Here is an 18,751-nt window from a genome sequence, read left to right as displayed (position 1 = left end):
TTTGCCTGGCAGGACATGTCCAAACCATCAAAGTCTGCTCTCTCAAACCTTGTCTCCAAAACATACAAGTTTGGCTGTCCCTCTAATGAGCTCATTTCTAACCTGCTCACTCCTAGCGAGAACATCAACATCTTCATTTCTGCTTCTTGTTGTCTCTTCAGTTCCATCGTCTCTAACCCGCACATCATGGCCGGCCTCACCACTGTGTTATAAATTTTGCCCTTCATCCTAGAAGAGACTCTTCTGTCTCACAACACACCAGACACCATCTGCCAGTTGTTCTAGCCTGCTTAGACCCGTTTCTTCACTTCCTTACCACATTTACCATTGCTCTGGATATTTGTCTCCTTCTCCCCTTTCCTACTAGAAGACACATCAGGTACTCTCCTGCCTGTCTCTCTGATCATCTTGGCTGTAGTAGACCAGTCTTCCAGGAGCTCCTCCTGTCTCACCTCTTTCCGAAAGGCCACACCACATTATTCCTTTCTCAAATTCCACCACATGGTTCTCTGCTCTACCTTTGTCTTCTTAATCTTCCTACCCACCACCAGAGTCACCCTACACACCACCTATGCTGTCGAGCTACAATCTCCGCTACCACTACCTCAGTCAGTAACCTCCTTCAGATTATATTGTCTGCACAAAACATAATCCACCCGTGTGCTTCTACCTCAGCTTTTGTAGGTCAACCAATGTTCCTCCCTCTTCTGGAAAGTGTTCACTACTGCCATTTCTATCCTTTTTGCAAAATCCCTCAAAGTTCCTTTACTTGATCCCGTACTGACCTATCTTCATCGCCCCTGTTTCCTTCACCAACATGTCCATTAGAATCTACACCAATCACAACCCTATCTCTGTCTGGGATGCTCAGAACTACTTCATCGAGTTCCTTCCAGAATTTCTCTTTCAACTCTAAATCACATCCTACCTGTAAGGCATAGCCGCTAATCACATTGTACATAACACCCTCAATTTCAAATTTCAGCCTCATCACTCGATCTGATACTCTTTTCACCTCCAATACATTCTTTGCCAGCTTTTCATTTAAAATATCCTCTACTCCATTTCTCCTCCCATCTACTCCATGGCAAAATAATTTAAACCCTGCTCCTAACATTCTAGTCTTACTACCTTTCCACCTGGTCTCTTGGATGCATAATATATCAACCTTTCTCCTAAGCATCATGTCAACCAACTCCTGAGCATTTCCTGTCATAGTCTCAACATTCAAAGTCTCTACACTCAGTTGTAGGCTCTGTGCATTCCTCTTCTTCTTCTGCTGACGAATCAGCTTTCCTCCTCCTATTTGTCTTCGACCCGCAGTAGCTGAATTTTCATCAATGACCTGCAGGGAAACGGTGACGGGGGCAGGCGTTGTTAACCTGGGCCACGACCGATTTGGTATGGTATTCTTTAGATGAACGCTCATATTTGTTTGGTACAGTTTTACACTGGATGCCCTTCCTGATGCAACCCTCTGCATTTATCTGGGCTTGGGACTGGCCTACAGATTGCACTGGCTTAAGGAAATTTATACTCAAATCAGTTAAGAATAAGTCTAGAAATTCAAAGCCCAACATTTGGACTTATTTAGGTGTAGGGAACATTGGAAAGCGTTCTTAATAGTCTGTCTCACATTCGAGTGCTGTATAATCTTTTTTCGGGGTCAAATTATTATGAAGAATATAATATTAAATGTGCCATAGTTAGATGGTCATGGGCCAAAAAATCATTAGTGCTGTCAAAAGTGTGTGTCTGTCTGCATGCATGTATGCATGCATTTGTGAGTTCTCACAGGGCGTATTGACAGTAGATTCCGCAGCAAACCGAGTGTCTTCATCAGCACGTTGCCGTCGGGGTCTGACAGCAAGCGAAAGAGTTGCTCTGTACCCAAACATTGAACAATCTCCACCTTCACCTTCTGGTCTGCCTGGAAGGCCATGTTCTGTGTACAAGAGTACAAAAACATACATCAGACAGTTAAAAATATCTCAAGTGATTTGAGTTTGGTATGTCAAGAGGAGACCTTTCTCACCATTAGTGCCCAGATTCCGTTGACCCGAAGTGCAGGACTCTCACTCTGGGTTAGACTACATAGTAGTTCTATGACTCCTGATTCGAGGATGGGCTGTGCACAGGCACACACAACACACATGTTAAATTTGAATTTCTCTCAGCGAAGCACTCATTTGCCATGGCTGTAAGCAGGAAGAACAAGAAACTAATCACAGAACGCTAGTTTCAAAGCAGTCCAGTATGTGACAGCAAAGTCCACAAATAAATTGGCTGCCAAATATTTGGCCCAAAGGCCACATACACTTACTCCAGTCTTTGAATCAGCCTATCAGGAGAACAATAATATTAGTTACACTGATTTATATGAATCAACTGGGTTTTTATTAATTTTTTTAACCCGACAGATAGGAGTAGTTCTGATACTACTAATATTTCTAATATTGTTTGTTTTTTGCTTTAAGTATCAATAGCTGAAAATCTGAAACAATGTGGTGATATTTCAGGATCTTTTATTGCTCAGTGACCCTCCAAACTGTTTTTATGTCTCAAAAAAATTTGTGTCTAATGGCTGTTTGTCGTCGTACTAGAGCAGCTCCAATTCCTGGAGACAAAACCATTGTATTTTTGACATACTTTGCAATTAATATTCTGACTCAGAAATTAGTTTTGAAAAGTAAGAGGTGTAAAAAGTCTGTATGTAGGCGTCTACCTCTTTACTGGGTGAGAACTCCAGCAGGAGATTGCATAGTGTGGAAGACGCCATGACCAAGACTTCATCAGGGGCATTTTGCAACAGCTATATCAAAACAAACACAACAAGTATCAGATGAATTCCCTGCAGTTCCTTCACTGCAATTGAGGTACAATATTTTCCATTTCCTTATTCATTAGAAACCTTTGCTACAAAAGGTCAGTTCCTTGACCCCTTATGTTCAGTCTGTATATGCCACCCTTGGGTCAAGATTTTCAGAACTTCCATCTGCACAATCATAGCAGGGTCTTCAGATGACTACAGTTCAATTGAGGTACGAGCCACTGTCTAAAGCAGATAACTAGATGAGCCAAATTTTTCTTCAACTAAACCACAACAAAAGTGACATAATAGTCTTTGGCAATAACAGCAAGAGGATTACTGTTAGTAAATACCGGGACTCACTATCTTTAAAAATCAAAGACCAAGTCCAAAACCTTTGTGTTCGGATCAATTCCGACTTGAATTGTAAGTCATATTAAAATCAATCACAAAAGCTGCCTTTTACTATCAGAATATATCCAGGATTAAGGCTTCCATGTGTCAAGCAGACCAGGAAAAGCTCATCCATGCTTTTATCTCAAGTAAACTTGACTATTGTAATAGTCTTCTGACTGGAGTCCCCAAAAACAGTATTAAACAGCTGCAACTCATTCAGAAGGCTACAGCCCAGGTTCCGACTAGAACAAAGAGGTCAGAGCAAATAACTAGAATTCTACAGTCTTTTCACTGACTTCCAGTCATGTTTAGAATAGATTATAAAGTTCTGCTAGTAGTCTATAAACCATTAAATGGTTTAGGACCTGAATAGATGAAAGAAATGCTTACGGAATTCAAACTTAGTATGGCTCTAAGATTGACATACAAGTCAAATAGTGGAGCGCAGAGCCCAGAGCAAACATGGTGACACACCATTTAGATATAATGCAGCACATAAATGGAGTAAATTGCCAACAGAGATGAGGTCTACCCCAAGTGTGAATGCCGTAATTTCCGGACTATAAACTGCGACTTTTTCACATGGTTTCAACCCTGCGGGTTACGCAATGATGTGGCAAAATGTATGCATTTTTTCTAATGGCCACCAGGGGCGCTCGAGCAGAAAAGGTAAGAGTGAAACAGGTGGAATATGTGTGTTGAGGAAGACGCTAACTTTGCGATTCATGCATGAATAAAATTTGCATGAACAGACCCTCATCACAGAAAATGCAAGATGAAATGCATATCACGCAGCTTTTAAGTTAAAAGCAATCGAGCTGGTCAATAAATAAGGAAACAGAGCTGCTGCATGCAAACTTGGCATAAATGAATCGATGGTGAGACGCTGGAAACAGCAGCGGGAAGACCTGGAGCAATGTAGAAAGATGAAAAAAGCTTTCATAGGTAATAAAAGCAGGTTGCCTGAACCGTGTTGCTGCTGAGTCTCGGTGACTTTTACTGGTATGTTTTTTTTAACCAGCCCTGTTAATGCTGTGTTACTACCGTATTGCTGCTGTGTTAATGCTGTGACACAGGTAATGTTTGGAAAAGCTAAGGTATATATTTAAAACTTAGAAAACTCTGTGTACAGTCTTTCTTTGTAAACATCTCATGTTTCAATATGGGCACATGCGGCTTATAGACAGGTGCAGCTTATGTATGTACAAAATGGTTTTTCCTTTAAAAATGTACTGGGAGAGGCTTATAATTAGGTGCGGCTTATAGTCCAGAAATTCCGGTATGTTTAAATCTAGATTTAAAACTTTTTCATGCTTTTACAGCATTTTCACTTTTCAATATTATTGTACTGTGCATGGTTTCAAATGCATTTTTTTCTTTTTTGGTCATTTTATGTCATTTTCCCCCCTGTTTGAAACATTTTATTCATTCATATTTAAATGGTTTTAATTATGTAAAGCACATTGTGTTACCTAGTGGATGAAATGCGCAATACAAAAAACTTGCTTTGCTTTACCACTAACCTTCATGAGAGGTTTCCAAACGGCATGGTCATGGAAGCTGGTCCTCAGCTGCTGCACCGACCGTGAAAGACTATGAAGACATCTGGAACAAGGACATGCGACAGTAAAAGGTAGAGTAAGTATTTGATACAAAATTCAGTCATTTTGTCATTACATCACCTCCAACATAAAGCACATTCTATCAGTGGACACAGTGCAGTGGAACTGCCGATGTCAAGTGCACCTATAAGTGATATAATTTACAATTTTAGAATTCAATCAAGTGCAAACCATCACCCCGGGTTGGCAATGGGTCATAAAACCTCTAGCAAATGTTGCTCAAGAGGATAAAAATCTGGCTGAACCTTGAGCCAGACTTAAACAGTTATCATTACACGGAACCCAAGAAGATTTAATTATGTGGGGCCAATTAAAACTACCTAGTCAATTACGAGTAGGGGTGAATAACATAGCGGGGGAAAAAAAAAAAATCTGTAAATGTTTCATTGTTACTTTTAAACAAATACTGCAATAGGCTGTAGTTTGCATTTTGGGGGGGGAAGAACTTTGTCATCTTTAGCATTATTCACTGAACAATAAATAAATTATTTTATAATATGACCACTACAACACTGGATACAGCCAACAACTTTCCTGTGTGCCAGGCCTGAATGGTAGGATGAACTGATATGAAGAGCAAATCTAAATTTTACTAGTGAGTCCAACCATTTTCAGATCCGCTTATCCTCACAAGGGTCATGGGAGTGCTGTAACCCAACCTAGGTATCTTCGGGCAAGAAGCGAGGTACACCCTGAACCAGTTGCCAGCCAATCACAGGGCAAAAAGACAAAATCATTTGCACTCACAATCACACCTCAGGGCAACTTAAAGTCACCAATGAATGCATGTTTTTGGGATGTGGGAGGAAACCAGACTGTCCGGACAAAAACCCATGCAGGCACGGGGAGAATATGCAAACTTCACACAAGTGGGGCTGGGATTTGAATGTCTGTCCTCAGAACTGTGCGTCAGACTCACTAACCAGTCGTTCCACCATGCCACCTACTATTGAATTGTAAAAGGAAAATCCAATCCCATTACGTATAATACTGACTCATTGACGGCCAAACTTCCCTCTCCCCAGCTACTTCATGCAGCTCCTATGGGGGGATCCCGAGGTGTTCCCACACCAGCATAGAGACATGGTCTCTCCAGCTTGGAGGAGAACAGATCGTCCCTGGAGTCTCCTCAGAGCTGGAGAGATCATGTCTTGAACGTGCCCAGAACACCTTACCAGGGAGGCGTCCAGGAGTGATCAGGATCAGATGCCCTAACCAACTCATCTGGCTCCTTTCAATGCAGAGGAACAGCACCTCTACTCCAAGCCCCTCCCGGATGACCAAGCTTCTCACCCTATCGCTAAGGGAGAGCCCTGCTGACGAAACTCATTTCGTCCGGTTATATCCGGGATCTTATTCTTTTGGTCACGACCCGCAGCTTGTGACAATAGTTGAGACCGGGGCCGTGGATTGACAGCTTTACCTTTCACTTAGCTCCTTCTTTACCACAACAGACTAATACAAAGTCTGCATCACAGCAAATGCTCCACCAGTCCAGGTTGTACCCAAGCCTCTAACCCAAAGACAGCTGGCATATGCTCCTGTTCACCTGCTACCCAAATGAGGATGATTTCACAGAACAACTTCAAAATCAACCAGGTACACAGATTGGATTGTGTTCAACTGTAGTGGTTCTACTGTATTATGTGGTATAAAAAGTGTTTGCCCCTTCCAGAATTGTTGTATTTCACACTTAAATGTTTTTGGGAAGCAACAGGAAATTGGAGTAATGGGAAAAATTCAACGTAGGTGCAGGATGAAGATGCAAATGTCACATAGGGAGGACAGATTTGAACTCGGGTCGTCAAAACTGTGAGGCAAATGTGTGGGTGATACAGCTGTAACGAGTCATCGTTCAGTGATTTCCATAACAAAACATGGCCATTCCGTGAACATTTGGCAATTCCACAGCAAGTCTTCCAGGTACTGAAGCAGCAAAACAGCCCCAGACCATCACACTACCGGAACCATATTTTACTATTGGTATGATGTTCTTTTTCTGAAATATCAGTGCTACTTTTACGCTAGATGTAGTGGGACATAGATCTTCAAAATTTCAACTTCTCTATCGTCAAATCACAGAGTATTTATCATCCAGATGTCTTCTGGATAAATTGAGACACGCTTTAATGTTCTTTTTGCTCAGCAGTGGTTTTCATCTTGCAACTCTGCCATCCAGCCCATTTTTGCCCAATCTCTAATGGTGAAATCATGAACACTGACCTTAACTGAGGCAAGTGAGGCCTGCAATGCTTTGGCTGTTGCTGTAGGGTCTTTTGTGACCTCTTGAATGAGTCGTTGCTGCGCTTTTGGGGTAACTTTGGTCAACTGGCCACTCCTGGGAAGGGTCACCAGTGTTCTTTGTTTTAGCCATTTCTGTATAATTGTTCTAACTGTGGTTTGGTGGAGTCCCGAAGCTTTGAAAAAGACTTAAGATTTTCCCCACTAGTAGATCTCAAATACTTTCCTTTTCATTTGTTACTGAAGTTTTCTAGCTCTTAGTATGATAGCTTGATTTTGATAACCATAGTTCTAACAAGTGGGGCAATCACTTTTTCCACATGGGGCCATGTAGCTTTGGATTGTTTCCCCCGCCCTTGATGATAAAAAAAAACATTTTGTGTTTGCTGGTGTTGTCATTGATTAAAATTTTATTTTGTTTGATGATTGGAAACATTGCCAAACACTTCACACAACTGTATGTGTACAACAGTTCAAAATGATCTCACCTGACAGCTGCCAAGCGAACTTTAATGCTGGACTCTGACAGGCCGCTGACTATCCTGTCCATCATGTTTTCCGTCTCTGTGATCTTGACCCACACAAGCACGCACACACACACACACACACACACACACAACACACACACACACGAGTTTTAAGAATGTCAACACATATGTATGAAGCATTTCGCTGCTATTGGTGGGGAATAGAGACAGAACCCTGCTGCAAAGAGTCAAAATACGTCAGCAATTGACAGCCCACACAAAGGTTAATAATTATCTATAGATTACACAAGATTGAGGAAAAGAACTTGGTTTGTCTTAATAAAACCAACCTTAATTCAACATAGTTCATTGGCACAAAGATACAACAAAATGATGGCAAAGCACTAATGTTATTAACAAGTTCAACTCATAAAATAGTTTCTTGATGCAAAGATGCCATAGGATGGCAACAGAAAAAGAACAGGTGACACACCTTCTTGCGAATATCCTCGTCATTGGAGCCTAGCGAGGCGTACAGTTTAAAAGCCGCTTGCCTCAATTCGTGTGCGTGCTTCAAGTCATGGTCCAACTGCACAGAAAAAAAAAGTCAATAAAAAGACCATTTAAAATACAGACAAAACTGACAAGGATGTTGACCCACCCTCTTGATATCGGCAATGGCTGACACAGAGCTGGGATACTTGAAGTAATCAGCCAACATGGCCACCAAGTGGTCGGTGGTGCTGGCAATCCGCTGCAACTCCACATCAGGCTCCATGAGGAAGGCCAGTGTCTCAGCACCCTCCACCCGTTCCTCCAAAAGGTGGTCCTTGCTGCACATACGCACCAGGCATGGCAGTGTCTGCACCCACAAGGAAGGCAGAAGTCACACACATACCTCAAAACATGTCGGGGAAAAAAAACAAACAAAAAAAAAACAGCACGCCACCTTTAGGACAATGCAGCTGTCATCCGTCCTGATGGCACCTGCTCGACACATGTACGTGAGACTGTAGCAGAAAGCGCGCGTCAAAAGAGATGCCAGCAGAAACATTAGTATACAGTGTTACCTCCACTTAGGAAATTAATTTGTTCCAGAAGTCATTTCTTCATGTGAATTTTTCATAAGCCGAAGGCCTTTTTACATAGCTTTAGCCTTTAGCCCAATAGCTCAATCTGTTCCAAGCGCCCACCCCCAAAAAAGCATTCAAACTACATATTGCAAAGAATAACAAAAATTCTGTTCATTTACCTTCGGCGTTGAGCAACTATGCGAAGAGAAGGGTGAGAAGCGAAATGCATGGTGGAGACCAGTGGAGGAGGCAAACGTTTGACAACTGAGAGAAAATATAAGTACGAATATATGCATGCAAACAACTTAATTCCACTAAAGTTTCTTAGGGCCCATGGTGAAGAAAGATGAATAAACTTGCAAAAAAGTTGTGTGTGCAAGTTTGTTGCAGCATGTGAAAGGGCTAGCGTGTCATTCGGTGACCCTCGAGTGTCCAAGGGAAACGAAAAGCATAATGGGTAAAGACTGACGTCCCTCCTAGGCATTGGGATGGGATGGGATGCCAGGAAGATGGTACGGCTATACCCAATGGGAGAGCAGTATTTTCTGAATTTTCCGTCGGAACTAGGGACAATATTTTTCCGAGGAGGAGTTTCATAACATTTGGTTACTAGAGACGTTCTTAAGTAGAGGTAACACTGTATTTGAACTCCCTCTGCTCACCATTTGGCTGCAGTTAGCTGCATTTCAATGGGCTGATCCCTTTGCATCATTCGGACAAATACCTGAGAAAGCAGCTCGCCGTCCACCAGCACTGCAAGCACACAAAAAAACCTTATGAAGATTACTACTGCTGCCTCGGGAAAGGTACACACGTTTTGATCTTCAACATCTTAACCATTTTTTAAAATGTGAGAAAACTCCACACATGATGCAAAAAACAATCACCATGTGTGTGCTTAGTACATCTATAATAGTGGTTCATGCAGTGTTCCCCTGATAGTCGTGGGGGAATGGGATAGAGCTCTGCCGTGAATTGTTAAAATCTGCAAGCAACTGAAGCCCCACCCCTAAAAAGTTTTACAATTGCCAGTGTGTGCTACAAGGCACCAAAGCCTTTCTTAATGAAACAACTCTTGTTAGGATAAGAAGCTTGGAAAATGGATGGAAGTACTTCCTTCCCATCAAGATACCACAAGAGGCTGGGCAAAGCAGTACTTTTGTCTAAATGAAGCGACATACTTCATTTAAACATAGTTCCACGGCCCCAAGATGCCAAATAAATATTTAACAGTGACTGTTTTTGAAATGTTGAATTAGCTCTGTCTGACCTGCAATTGTCTGGCAACCAGTTCAGGATGTATCCCACCTCTCACCCAGAGTCAACAGACCAAGCCTGCGACCCTAGTGAGGGTAAATGGTATAGAAAATTTTTTTTTTGCAAATAATGGAGGAAGGTTATAAATGGAATTCTGGAAGTAGGTGGATTGACAAATACTGAACCACGAATATGTGGGGATTCACTGTACTCAAGATGACCAACTCAGCACACCACGCACATTAATGTCTGTCGTAGTGCAAAGACTAACCTGTGAGAGGCAGCATGGTGCCACAGGGCATCCAGGCTGCCGGAAAATAGAAAGAAGAAAGAGTAGTGGTAGAAGAAGAAATAGAAGAAGCTATCCTGTGGCTAACTGTATGGTTTTCTGGTAGCTAGGTGGTCTGTTCTAATTAACATAACCAATTGGTTTTCTATTTGTGCCCAGCAACAGTGTAAACTCTGGTTGCTTCTATTTCACAGTCACAATTACAGTCAGAATATCTGTTACCTATTTAAACTCTGTGTTGACCAAAGACGGAGAAGTGTGGTGTATTGTAAATATAGGTTTAACATTTCTGATTGTTGGTCCCCGCACTCTTTTCCGAGCATATAAAAACAGGGGGAAAAAAAAAATCCATCGCCAAAATAATCTTACAGAGAATTTAAAGAATTGAGCCTTTGCTGAGTTTGAACACAAATAGTCTAAACGGTCAAATTTACTTGAAAGTCTGTATGTGTGTAGCACGCCTAATGAGTACTAATGCTGAAAAGACTCACCATTCACCAGCGTCATGGACACCTGAGTGTTCTCATAGGCCAGCACTGAGAAACATCTTAAAGCCTGCATACGCACCTAGGAGGAGAAAACGGAGGTTAACAGTTTTACATTTGTCTGCTTTTGGGCAGCATAATATTCAAAATGTGTTTTAATGATGCTGTTCACATCAGTCATTTTTAAATATTGAAATGATATATTGTAGCCTCTAAAGCTAAGTTCCCTGAAAAATCTTATTTGTTAGGCTTATCTGTAGCCTCAAGAAAAAAAAACATTTCAATAAATTCCCACAAAGACACAGGAAGTGTGCCATACTGACCTGAAGTGCCCATTTCACAGGAAGTAATTTTGACTATTTCCAGGAGTCCCTAAAAATGAACTTCAATTGTAGAATAACATGAAGCAGTAAACCATACTGATAGGTGACTCTAAATTGTGAGCATTTTATATTTTTCACCACTACATGTGAGCAGAATTTTTGAACAATGGAGTGCTTAAAGGTCTACTGACATCCTTATATACATTTTAAAAGAGATATTGTTATGAAAACTACATATATTATTCACTTCAATGTCTATACGGAAAAAGATGAGCGGAGAGCGTGTTATTCATGTGCAAAGTTGTGGAAGTCTCACTTGACATCCCAGTGGCAGCCATATTCCCTGCAACGTCATTTGCAGATGTCACGCTGGGACAGTCGCCAGAAAGAAGACCTTGTGCCACCTGCTATGGCAGATGAACAAGAGAGATTTCCGGATCTTTCTGACGCCCCTTCTGTGACTGAAGCTCTTTATTGAAGAAAACATCTCAGAAGCAAGTGAAGTGACCGGACCCATATTACCTTATCGTTTTGAGCCATATTAGATTATATGCGGATTACTTCCAACTGAAAACAGACTCCCTGACAGATAGACGAAAAGGACGAGGAACTCAATCAAATATTCAAAATGACTTGTGTATGTAGCGTACTCAGGAGGACCCATGCCAGGTGGCCGGTGGGCTTTTTCCTACCCGCCAGCGGTGTGACAGCATGGGGCAGTCAGCCAGTCTACAGGCCCGAACCACTCTGCGTCGGGTGAAACGGTGGACAACTGCAGCGACCGGCGATATGACGCGGATTTTTTGTTACATTCTGGATTATGTCATCGGACACCGACGGAGCTTTTTATTATTGGTGCTTCCGGAGAAGTTCTTCGAGTTTGGTGACTATACGTCTAGTTAGCTCATGTTACATGCTACTACATTGTCTTTGTACTTCTACTTTATTGTTTTGTGTTGTACTGTATTGTGTGTGTGATTATATTGTCTTAAACGCAATACAAGTGGTTTGTTATATGTTGCTGGTTTGACCAAGGGATTTATTCTAAATTCACATGTAACATATGCTATGAACTGTGAAACAAATTAGTCCCCCTGAACTATTGTTTTTTTTAATAGCTCCATACACACCTACCTGTCATTTAGAACCCACAAAACTCTCATCCTTTGCAGCTGTGCAATCCCTTTTTCATGACGTACCGGGTGTTTTGGAAAATTGTGAAGAGTGAATCCATCCTACCAAGTGTTCGAGCAAAATCCAGCAATACCATGGGCTAACACGATGAAAAAAACCCCAAGTAATTTCTCGACCCTGCTACTGCAAAAAAACGTCACTTCCTGGTTCTTCTCAAACACAAATGCCTCAAGCGGATTTTCATGGCGGGAGATGCAAAAATCCATATACAACAACATCATTACGTGTGGTGAAAAAACAGACTGGTCCATTCCGGCTGCCTTTTTTTTTTATTAAAAACATACTAAAAAAATCATGCTTTACGTGTCAGTAAACCTTTAACCAAAAATGACCTAATGACATAAAAAGAGATAATTTCATTGTTTGAAGCAATTATTGCAATTAGCTGGAGACCAGTTCAGTGTGTACAGGGATGGATGGAGCTTAATGCATTTCAAAAACAAAATGCAAGTACTTAAACTACAAATTGGTCGCATTTGCAACACTCCCCTCCCCACCATGTCCGATTAAAAATTCCATCTTGTCAAACTTGCACGACTCCATGTTTTACAGTTGTAAGTCGCCTTTTTTCCATCACATCTGCTCCTCCTGCACACTCTGAGCGAGGTAAACTAGTTTGTTCTGCTAGTAAATTTGCAAAATAATGTGAATAAACACAATTTTTATATGGTGGTAGTCCACTGTCTTATGCAATAATTTTTAAATCTGTCAATCATATTATTTCTAAAAAAGAAAAAAAAAGGAGAAGAGAGTTTGGTACCTTGGCTATAAGAGTTGGATACCTTTTTTTCCCTGCCACTGCTTGTGCAGAAAAACTTCTTGTTACCACTAAAATATTTGAGAATACCATATCTTGAGTCAGTGTCTTTATCACATTTGAAACCATGGTATGCCATGGTCAGGCTGTACTTTGTCAAAAAATGGTGTGACAAAAACATGGTCTGGTGGTTTTTCAGGTGGTTGTACAAGTGCTCCTGGTGCAAAAGTTAGTGTACAGCCCTATAAATGCACTTTGAAACTAATATTTACTAATTTTAAAAATCTCTATGTTGTCTTTCATACCAATTTATGCTTAAAAGCTTATATGATACTGGTAATATTAATGTCAAAATACAAAAATTAACCATTTTATTTATAGATTGCCTGAATATATTATTTCAGTAAATGGTGATAATTCTCCTGTATCATGAATGACGAGTTTATACGGATGAATATTAAAACTCCACTGTGCTTAATTTGGTAAGAAACTTCTCCCACTACAAATAGCAAAATCAGACATCAATCTCAGAAGATGGCCACTTACCTTATAAGAAGGCGATATTAGCAAAGGGGCGATGTTCTGAATTGCGCCATGGTTAAACAGCACTGTCTGGTGCTCTGGAGTCTGAAGCACATAAATCAAAAATGTCTATAAAATTGTCGCCATGAGTCAGACTGCGTGTCGGCCAATACCAATGAATACCTTACAACAGTGGGAGAAGATCTGCGTGGTGTACTCCTGTGTCCTGTGTGAGCGGCTCAGCAAAGACATTAAATGGGGGATCACAGTGCGATCCTGTGGATAGTAAACAAAATCACACGTTTTTTTGTTTTTTTGGGGGAGGGGCGTTTTAAGCACAAAAAAAGTAGGAAATGAGCCTACAGTGTAGAGAAGCTGCACCGGAGTGACGGGACTAATGAAGACTGTTCTGAGACAACGAAGGCAAGCCTCAATGAAAATCAAGTCAGGACACAAGAGCCCTGCAAGCAACAAAAAAAAAAGGTTCCCCACTGATGATAATGACATGATGCTCCTCAACATCAGTGTGCACTTGTGCACCAACCTTGAAGAAGAGCGGGGATGATGTGGCAGTCCACTAGGGACTTGATATTGTTCTCTGTGCCCATGGCCAGGCTGCCCAGCACCACCGCACACTCGGTCCTCAGCTCCAGGGTGGAGGAGCTCTGCTGCAGAAGGTATAGTAACCTGTGAGAGAGAGAGAGAGAGAGAGAGACACACACACACACCACACACACACACACAAATACACTTTCAATGTAAATGCTTCTGTTTGACTTTTTAAATTGCTTGTACTGACTAAACTACCACATCTTTGAGTAAAAATGAAAAATCATGCAACCTTTTCTAGTGAACATCCTTTGGAGTTCAGAGTGGTGTCACGTTGCTGACACTCATAACGCCGCCAAATTTGCATTTTTCCTCTTCCAATCAAAAGTGATCCAAAACCCAATTGTTGGATGTCGCAAAGACTTTCCTGAGATTATCTTTTGGTGTGGTGTGTGTTAAGAGGTTTCTGTCCCTCTGATTAAACACAATCCTAAATTTCAAACCTGTCCAATATTTACAATCACAAATCCTTGTGGTTGACACCGAGGTCCGCCAATGCATTGACTTAGTGACTGTGACATAAAACAAAATAACAGTGAATTAGAAAGTAACTTCTGGAAGGTCATCAGAGAGGTGGCTGCATGTCTTGGACAAGAGAGGAGCTGAATGGTCAACTGATCACAACCTAGTGGTGAGATGGCTCAGATGGTGGGGGAAGATGCACAAAATTCTCTATTTCTCTTTTGGCCAGTCGATGTGTTCTTTGGATAACTGTAGCCTCTTCTGCACATGCGTTTTATTTAACAGAGGTACTTTGCAGGAGATTCTTGTAAATAGATTAGCTTCACACAAATGTCTTCTCATGGTCACAGAGTTACATGTAATTCCAGACGGTTTGTGATCATCCTGGACCTGATCATTTGTTGAGACTTTGCCATTCAAGTTATTCTATGATCAATTTGGATGGCTGACGTCCATTTTCTGCCATGTGTTTCTGGTTTTGCTCTCAATTTTAAAGGCACAAGAGAGCTTTAGCTGAACAGCCTATAATTTTTCACACCACTTTACAAGGTTTCCTCTCCCCAATCAAACTTTTAACCAAAGTACACTTTTCTTTTCAACAATGTGTTGAATGACCCCTTTCCGTCAGGTTTTCAAGGAGAAATGCATGTTCAAAAGGTGCTGACTTCATCCTTAAGTAGGGGCCACCTGATTCACATCTGTTTTTCACAAAATTGGTGTCCTCACTGATTGAATGACATGCTATTTTTTTTTTTTTTAAATCACACCCCTTTCAACAAATTGCCCAATTGAACAACCTATAGGGTGTGTATCCCATGAATGCTGTGTCTTGTTGGTTTTCTGAGAATCTACTGCACCCACTGGTAACCTGTTTGACGTACCAATAAAAAAATAATAATTGTTTCTGGGTATTGTTGATATATGGCTTTTGCTTTGCATGCTAGAGTTTTAACTTACATTTTTAAATATAGCGACAAACTGATAATGGTTTTCTGAAGTATTCCTGAATCTACAAGTCAATATCTTTTACAAAATGATGCCAATTTTTTTATGCAGTGCTGTCTGGGGTTTCAATGGTCACGAGCTTTCTATGCTGGTTGTTCACATTGCCGCATACAAGCAGAGATTTTTCCACAGCCTCTGAATCTTCTGCCAATATTATGGATTTCAGATTATTAAATTCTTAAATTCCTTGTACATTGGCTAAAGTTCTTAAACTGTTGGTCTCTTCCCTCATAACGTGGTGATCCTTGACCCTTTCTACACTGTGGAATGTTCTCAAAGGTAAGAGTATTCCGCAACTTGCTCAGTATCTTGTTGCCCCTGCCCCATATTTTTAATGTGCTGCAGAATAAAAAAAAAAAAAAAAAAAAAAAAAGACTGAATATAACAGAAAACAACATCAGTTTCAACATGAAACATCTCGTCTTTGTACTGTATTCAAATGATTGCAAGTTGAGGCCAATTTTCAAATCAATGTAATTTATTGGAATTTCAGTTTGTACTTGGCTTCTATTTACTGTTCACGTACCAAATGTTGTGATTTGCCTTTCAATAATACAGTCTCCAGAACATAGGAACATGAAGAAAGCAAAAGTGAAAAAGGGGTAAGGCAAAGGATGAAACGGGGTCGCGTACCTCGGCACAGCTCCAAGGACGATCAAATTGGCTTTCTGCTTATTGTTCCCAATTACAGCATTCTTCATGTCTCTGTGGAGACAAAAGCAATGCAAAAAGAGATAAGTGGATTACCGGTACAACAGCGATAATGTACATTTGCCTTTGGTCAGATCTGTCAGGAAAAGACAAGATAAATATACAAACAGATTTACGCAATCCAATTCCGTGAGTATGATCACTGACATGCTTCCTGATTTGTGCAAGCGGGTCAAACGCGATCAAATGCCAGGCTGGTGGAAAAGTACAGATGACAGGAGTCTGAAACCAGAGCTAGTCCAGTTGTCTTCAGAGGTTAAAAATAAAAAGGGAACGTGATTTCACACTGAGATGATGTTCTGAAATGGAAGTTCATGTAAAGACAGATATTTCCAAAAGAGGGGAAAAATACATTTTGTGTTTGAATGAGGGATTGAACAACACTCAACTTGACAACTTGGTTTGAGGATGCAGAACCGCATCCAGCAACACCCCTGGATGAAATTAGTCTGTCACCTTAATGTACTTATGTGTTCTACTTCTGAATAATGCAGCCCTATGGGGAGAAAAAAAGAAGTGTAATCTCTAGGCTGGCTCTAGGCCCAAGCCAGGATAAATGCAGGGGGTTGCATAGGGAAGGGCATCAGTCTTAAAACTTTGCCAAAAATTCTACTGAATAATACCATACCGGATTGGTAGTGGCCCAGACGTCAGCGGAAGTACAGGTACGCTGGGTCAAAGACAAAGAAGAGGAGGAATGCACAAAGTCTACAACTGAGTGTAGGGACTTTCAATGTTGGGACTATGACAGGAAAAGCCCAGGAGTTGGTTGACACAATGATTAGGAGAAAGGTTGATATATTGTGCATCCAAAAGAGCAAGTGGAAAGGTAGTAAGGCTAGAGGTTTAGGAGCAGGGTTTAAATTATTTTATCATGGAGTAGATGAGAAGAGAAATGAAGTAGGGGTTATTTTCAAGGAAGAACTGGCTAAGAACGTTTTGGAGGTGAAAAGAGTATCAGATCGAGTGATGAGGCTGACTCACATTTGACGAGCGCGACCGCGCTCACGCACCTCCCTACACAGATCAAATCTGCAAAGCCGAGCATGAAAAATCACTCGGGTAAAATTTGTTACAAGTAGAAAAAAATAGATGTTGAAGGAAGTCGCTTGTTTTTTGTAGTCTTGACATTAATTTACGTGTTTATTTCATAAACATTGTTAACCAAATAAGCCAGCTACAAAACAACCGGTATTCACCCGGAAACAGGAAACGCAAGTTAACCGTACGGAGCATGTACGGAAGTTAGGTCGAAAGCGCATGTTCAGAGCTGCTTCACGTACTGCGAGCGCATTTACGTCGAAAGTGATCAACAATAATGTCAAAGGAAATTCAGTTACACCAGGGGTGCTCATTGCGTCAATCGCGAGGCAGTGTGACGGCGTGCCCCTCTCCCCCACAAAAAAAGACGTTAGACTATCATCCACCTCGTCGCTTGATTCCCGTGTGGCCAATACTTCGAGCGCATGTACATAAAGGCACGTTCTAGCAAGCCGGATGCGTGCCCCCTCAACAATACATCACGATTATTGACAGGAATGTTTGTCACAATGTGTCGCTAGCTTGTTGCCGCTAACGCTGATTATGTTGAACTAAACTTTCAGCATCTTCAAAACATTGTGGGTATAGACGGTTCATGTTTTTTCCTTTACAGCCCAGTGCATTTAGCTTTTCTTCAGATAAAGCTTGTCAGATCAAGAATTTTTTATTGATGAAAAATTTTAAATACCATTTTATGTTATATGTTCTACGAATATCAGTTGAAATTTGAAATGATCATTTGTGAGTTTGAAATTTTAGTTTTCTGTTTTAGTTATAGTTTATAGTTATCGTTTTAGTAGTTTAGTTATGTATTTGTTCATTTTATTTTTAATTTACAGTTATGTAATATTAATCCGGGAAGTTATTTTAAGGTCTTGAGATTCCATCCCTAATCATACCCGCAACTTTATCTGCGAGCATGACTGACCACACCCGTACATTGATACATAGATGTGAGTGACTGCTAATGGACATGTTGGTGAAGGAAACGATGAAGGGAAACGAAGATGAAGAAGTGATAGGTCAGTACGGCATCAAGTAAAGGAACTTTGAGGCACAGGTGATTGTAGACTTTGCAAAAAGGATAGAAATGGCAGTAGTGATCACTTTCCAGAAGAGGGAGGAACATCGGATGACATCCAAAAGCAGAGGTAGAACAATGCAGGAGGATTACATTTTGTGCAGACGATGTAACCTGAATGAGTTTATTGACGGTAGTGTAGTGTAGGGGAAAGGGTAGGTAGCATGACAGCATGGGATGGTGGTGTGTAGGATGACTCTGGTGGTGGAGAGGAAGATTAAGAAGACAAAAGTAGATCAGAGAACCATGTGGTGGAAGCTGAGAAAGGAAGAATGCTATGCAGCCTTTCAGAAAGAGGTGAGACAGGCTCAGCTCCCAGAAGACTGGACTACTACACCCAAGACGATCAGAGAGACAGACAGGAGAGTACTAGGTGTGTCTTCTGGTAGGAAAGGGGAAACGCAGAC

General features: G+C 41.1%; 1 protein-coding gene across 2 annotated transcripts in view; it reads right to left on the bottom strand.

Moving 5' to 3' along the window:
* Positions 1-18,751, bottom strand: part of armc8 (armadillo repeat containing 8) — a 28,138-nt gene that overhangs the window by 5,175 nt on the left and 4,212 nt on the right. For both annotated transcript variants that reach the window (XM_061842652.1, XM_061842653.1), the window contains exons 3-17: positions 16,145-16,216; positions 13,980-14,122; positions 13,799-13,896; positions 13,619-13,711; positions 13,460-13,540; positions 10,646-10,721; positions 9,271-9,361; positions 8,485-8,545; positions 8,197-8,397; positions 8,029-8,124; positions 7,557-7,639; positions 4,729-4,810; positions 2,726-2,812; positions 2,036-2,128; positions 1,796-1,945 (exon numbers count right to left, since the gene is read on the bottom strand). In XM_061842652.1, the coding sequence (XP_061698636.1) occupies positions 1,796-1,945; positions 2,036-2,128; positions 2,726-2,812; positions 4,729-4,810; positions 7,557-7,639; positions 8,029-8,124; positions 8,197-8,397; positions 8,485-8,545; positions 9,271-9,361; positions 10,646-10,721; positions 13,460-13,540; positions 13,619-13,711; positions 13,799-13,896; positions 13,980-14,122; positions 16,145-16,216 (1,507 nt within the window). The remainder of the gene's footprint in view (positions 1-1,795; positions 1,946-2,035; positions 2,129-2,725; positions 2,813-4,728; positions 4,811-7,556; positions 7,640-8,028; positions 8,125-8,196; positions 8,398-8,484; positions 8,546-9,270; positions 9,362-10,645; positions 10,722-13,459; positions 13,541-13,618; positions 13,712-13,798; positions 13,897-13,979; positions 14,123-16,144; positions 16,217-18,751) is intronic.

This window comes from Syngnathoides biaculeatus, chromosome 14 (genome assembly GCF_019802595.1).
Source record: "Syngnathoides biaculeatus isolate LvHL_M chromosome 14, ASM1980259v1, whole genome shotgun sequence".
Taxonomy (NCBI): Eukaryota; Metazoa; Chordata; class Actinopteri; order Syngnathiformes; family Syngnathidae; genus Syngnathoides; species Syngnathoides biaculeatus.
The sequence above is the reverse complement of the archived record's forward strand: the minus strand, read 5'-3'. Positions and strand labels throughout refer to the sequence as shown.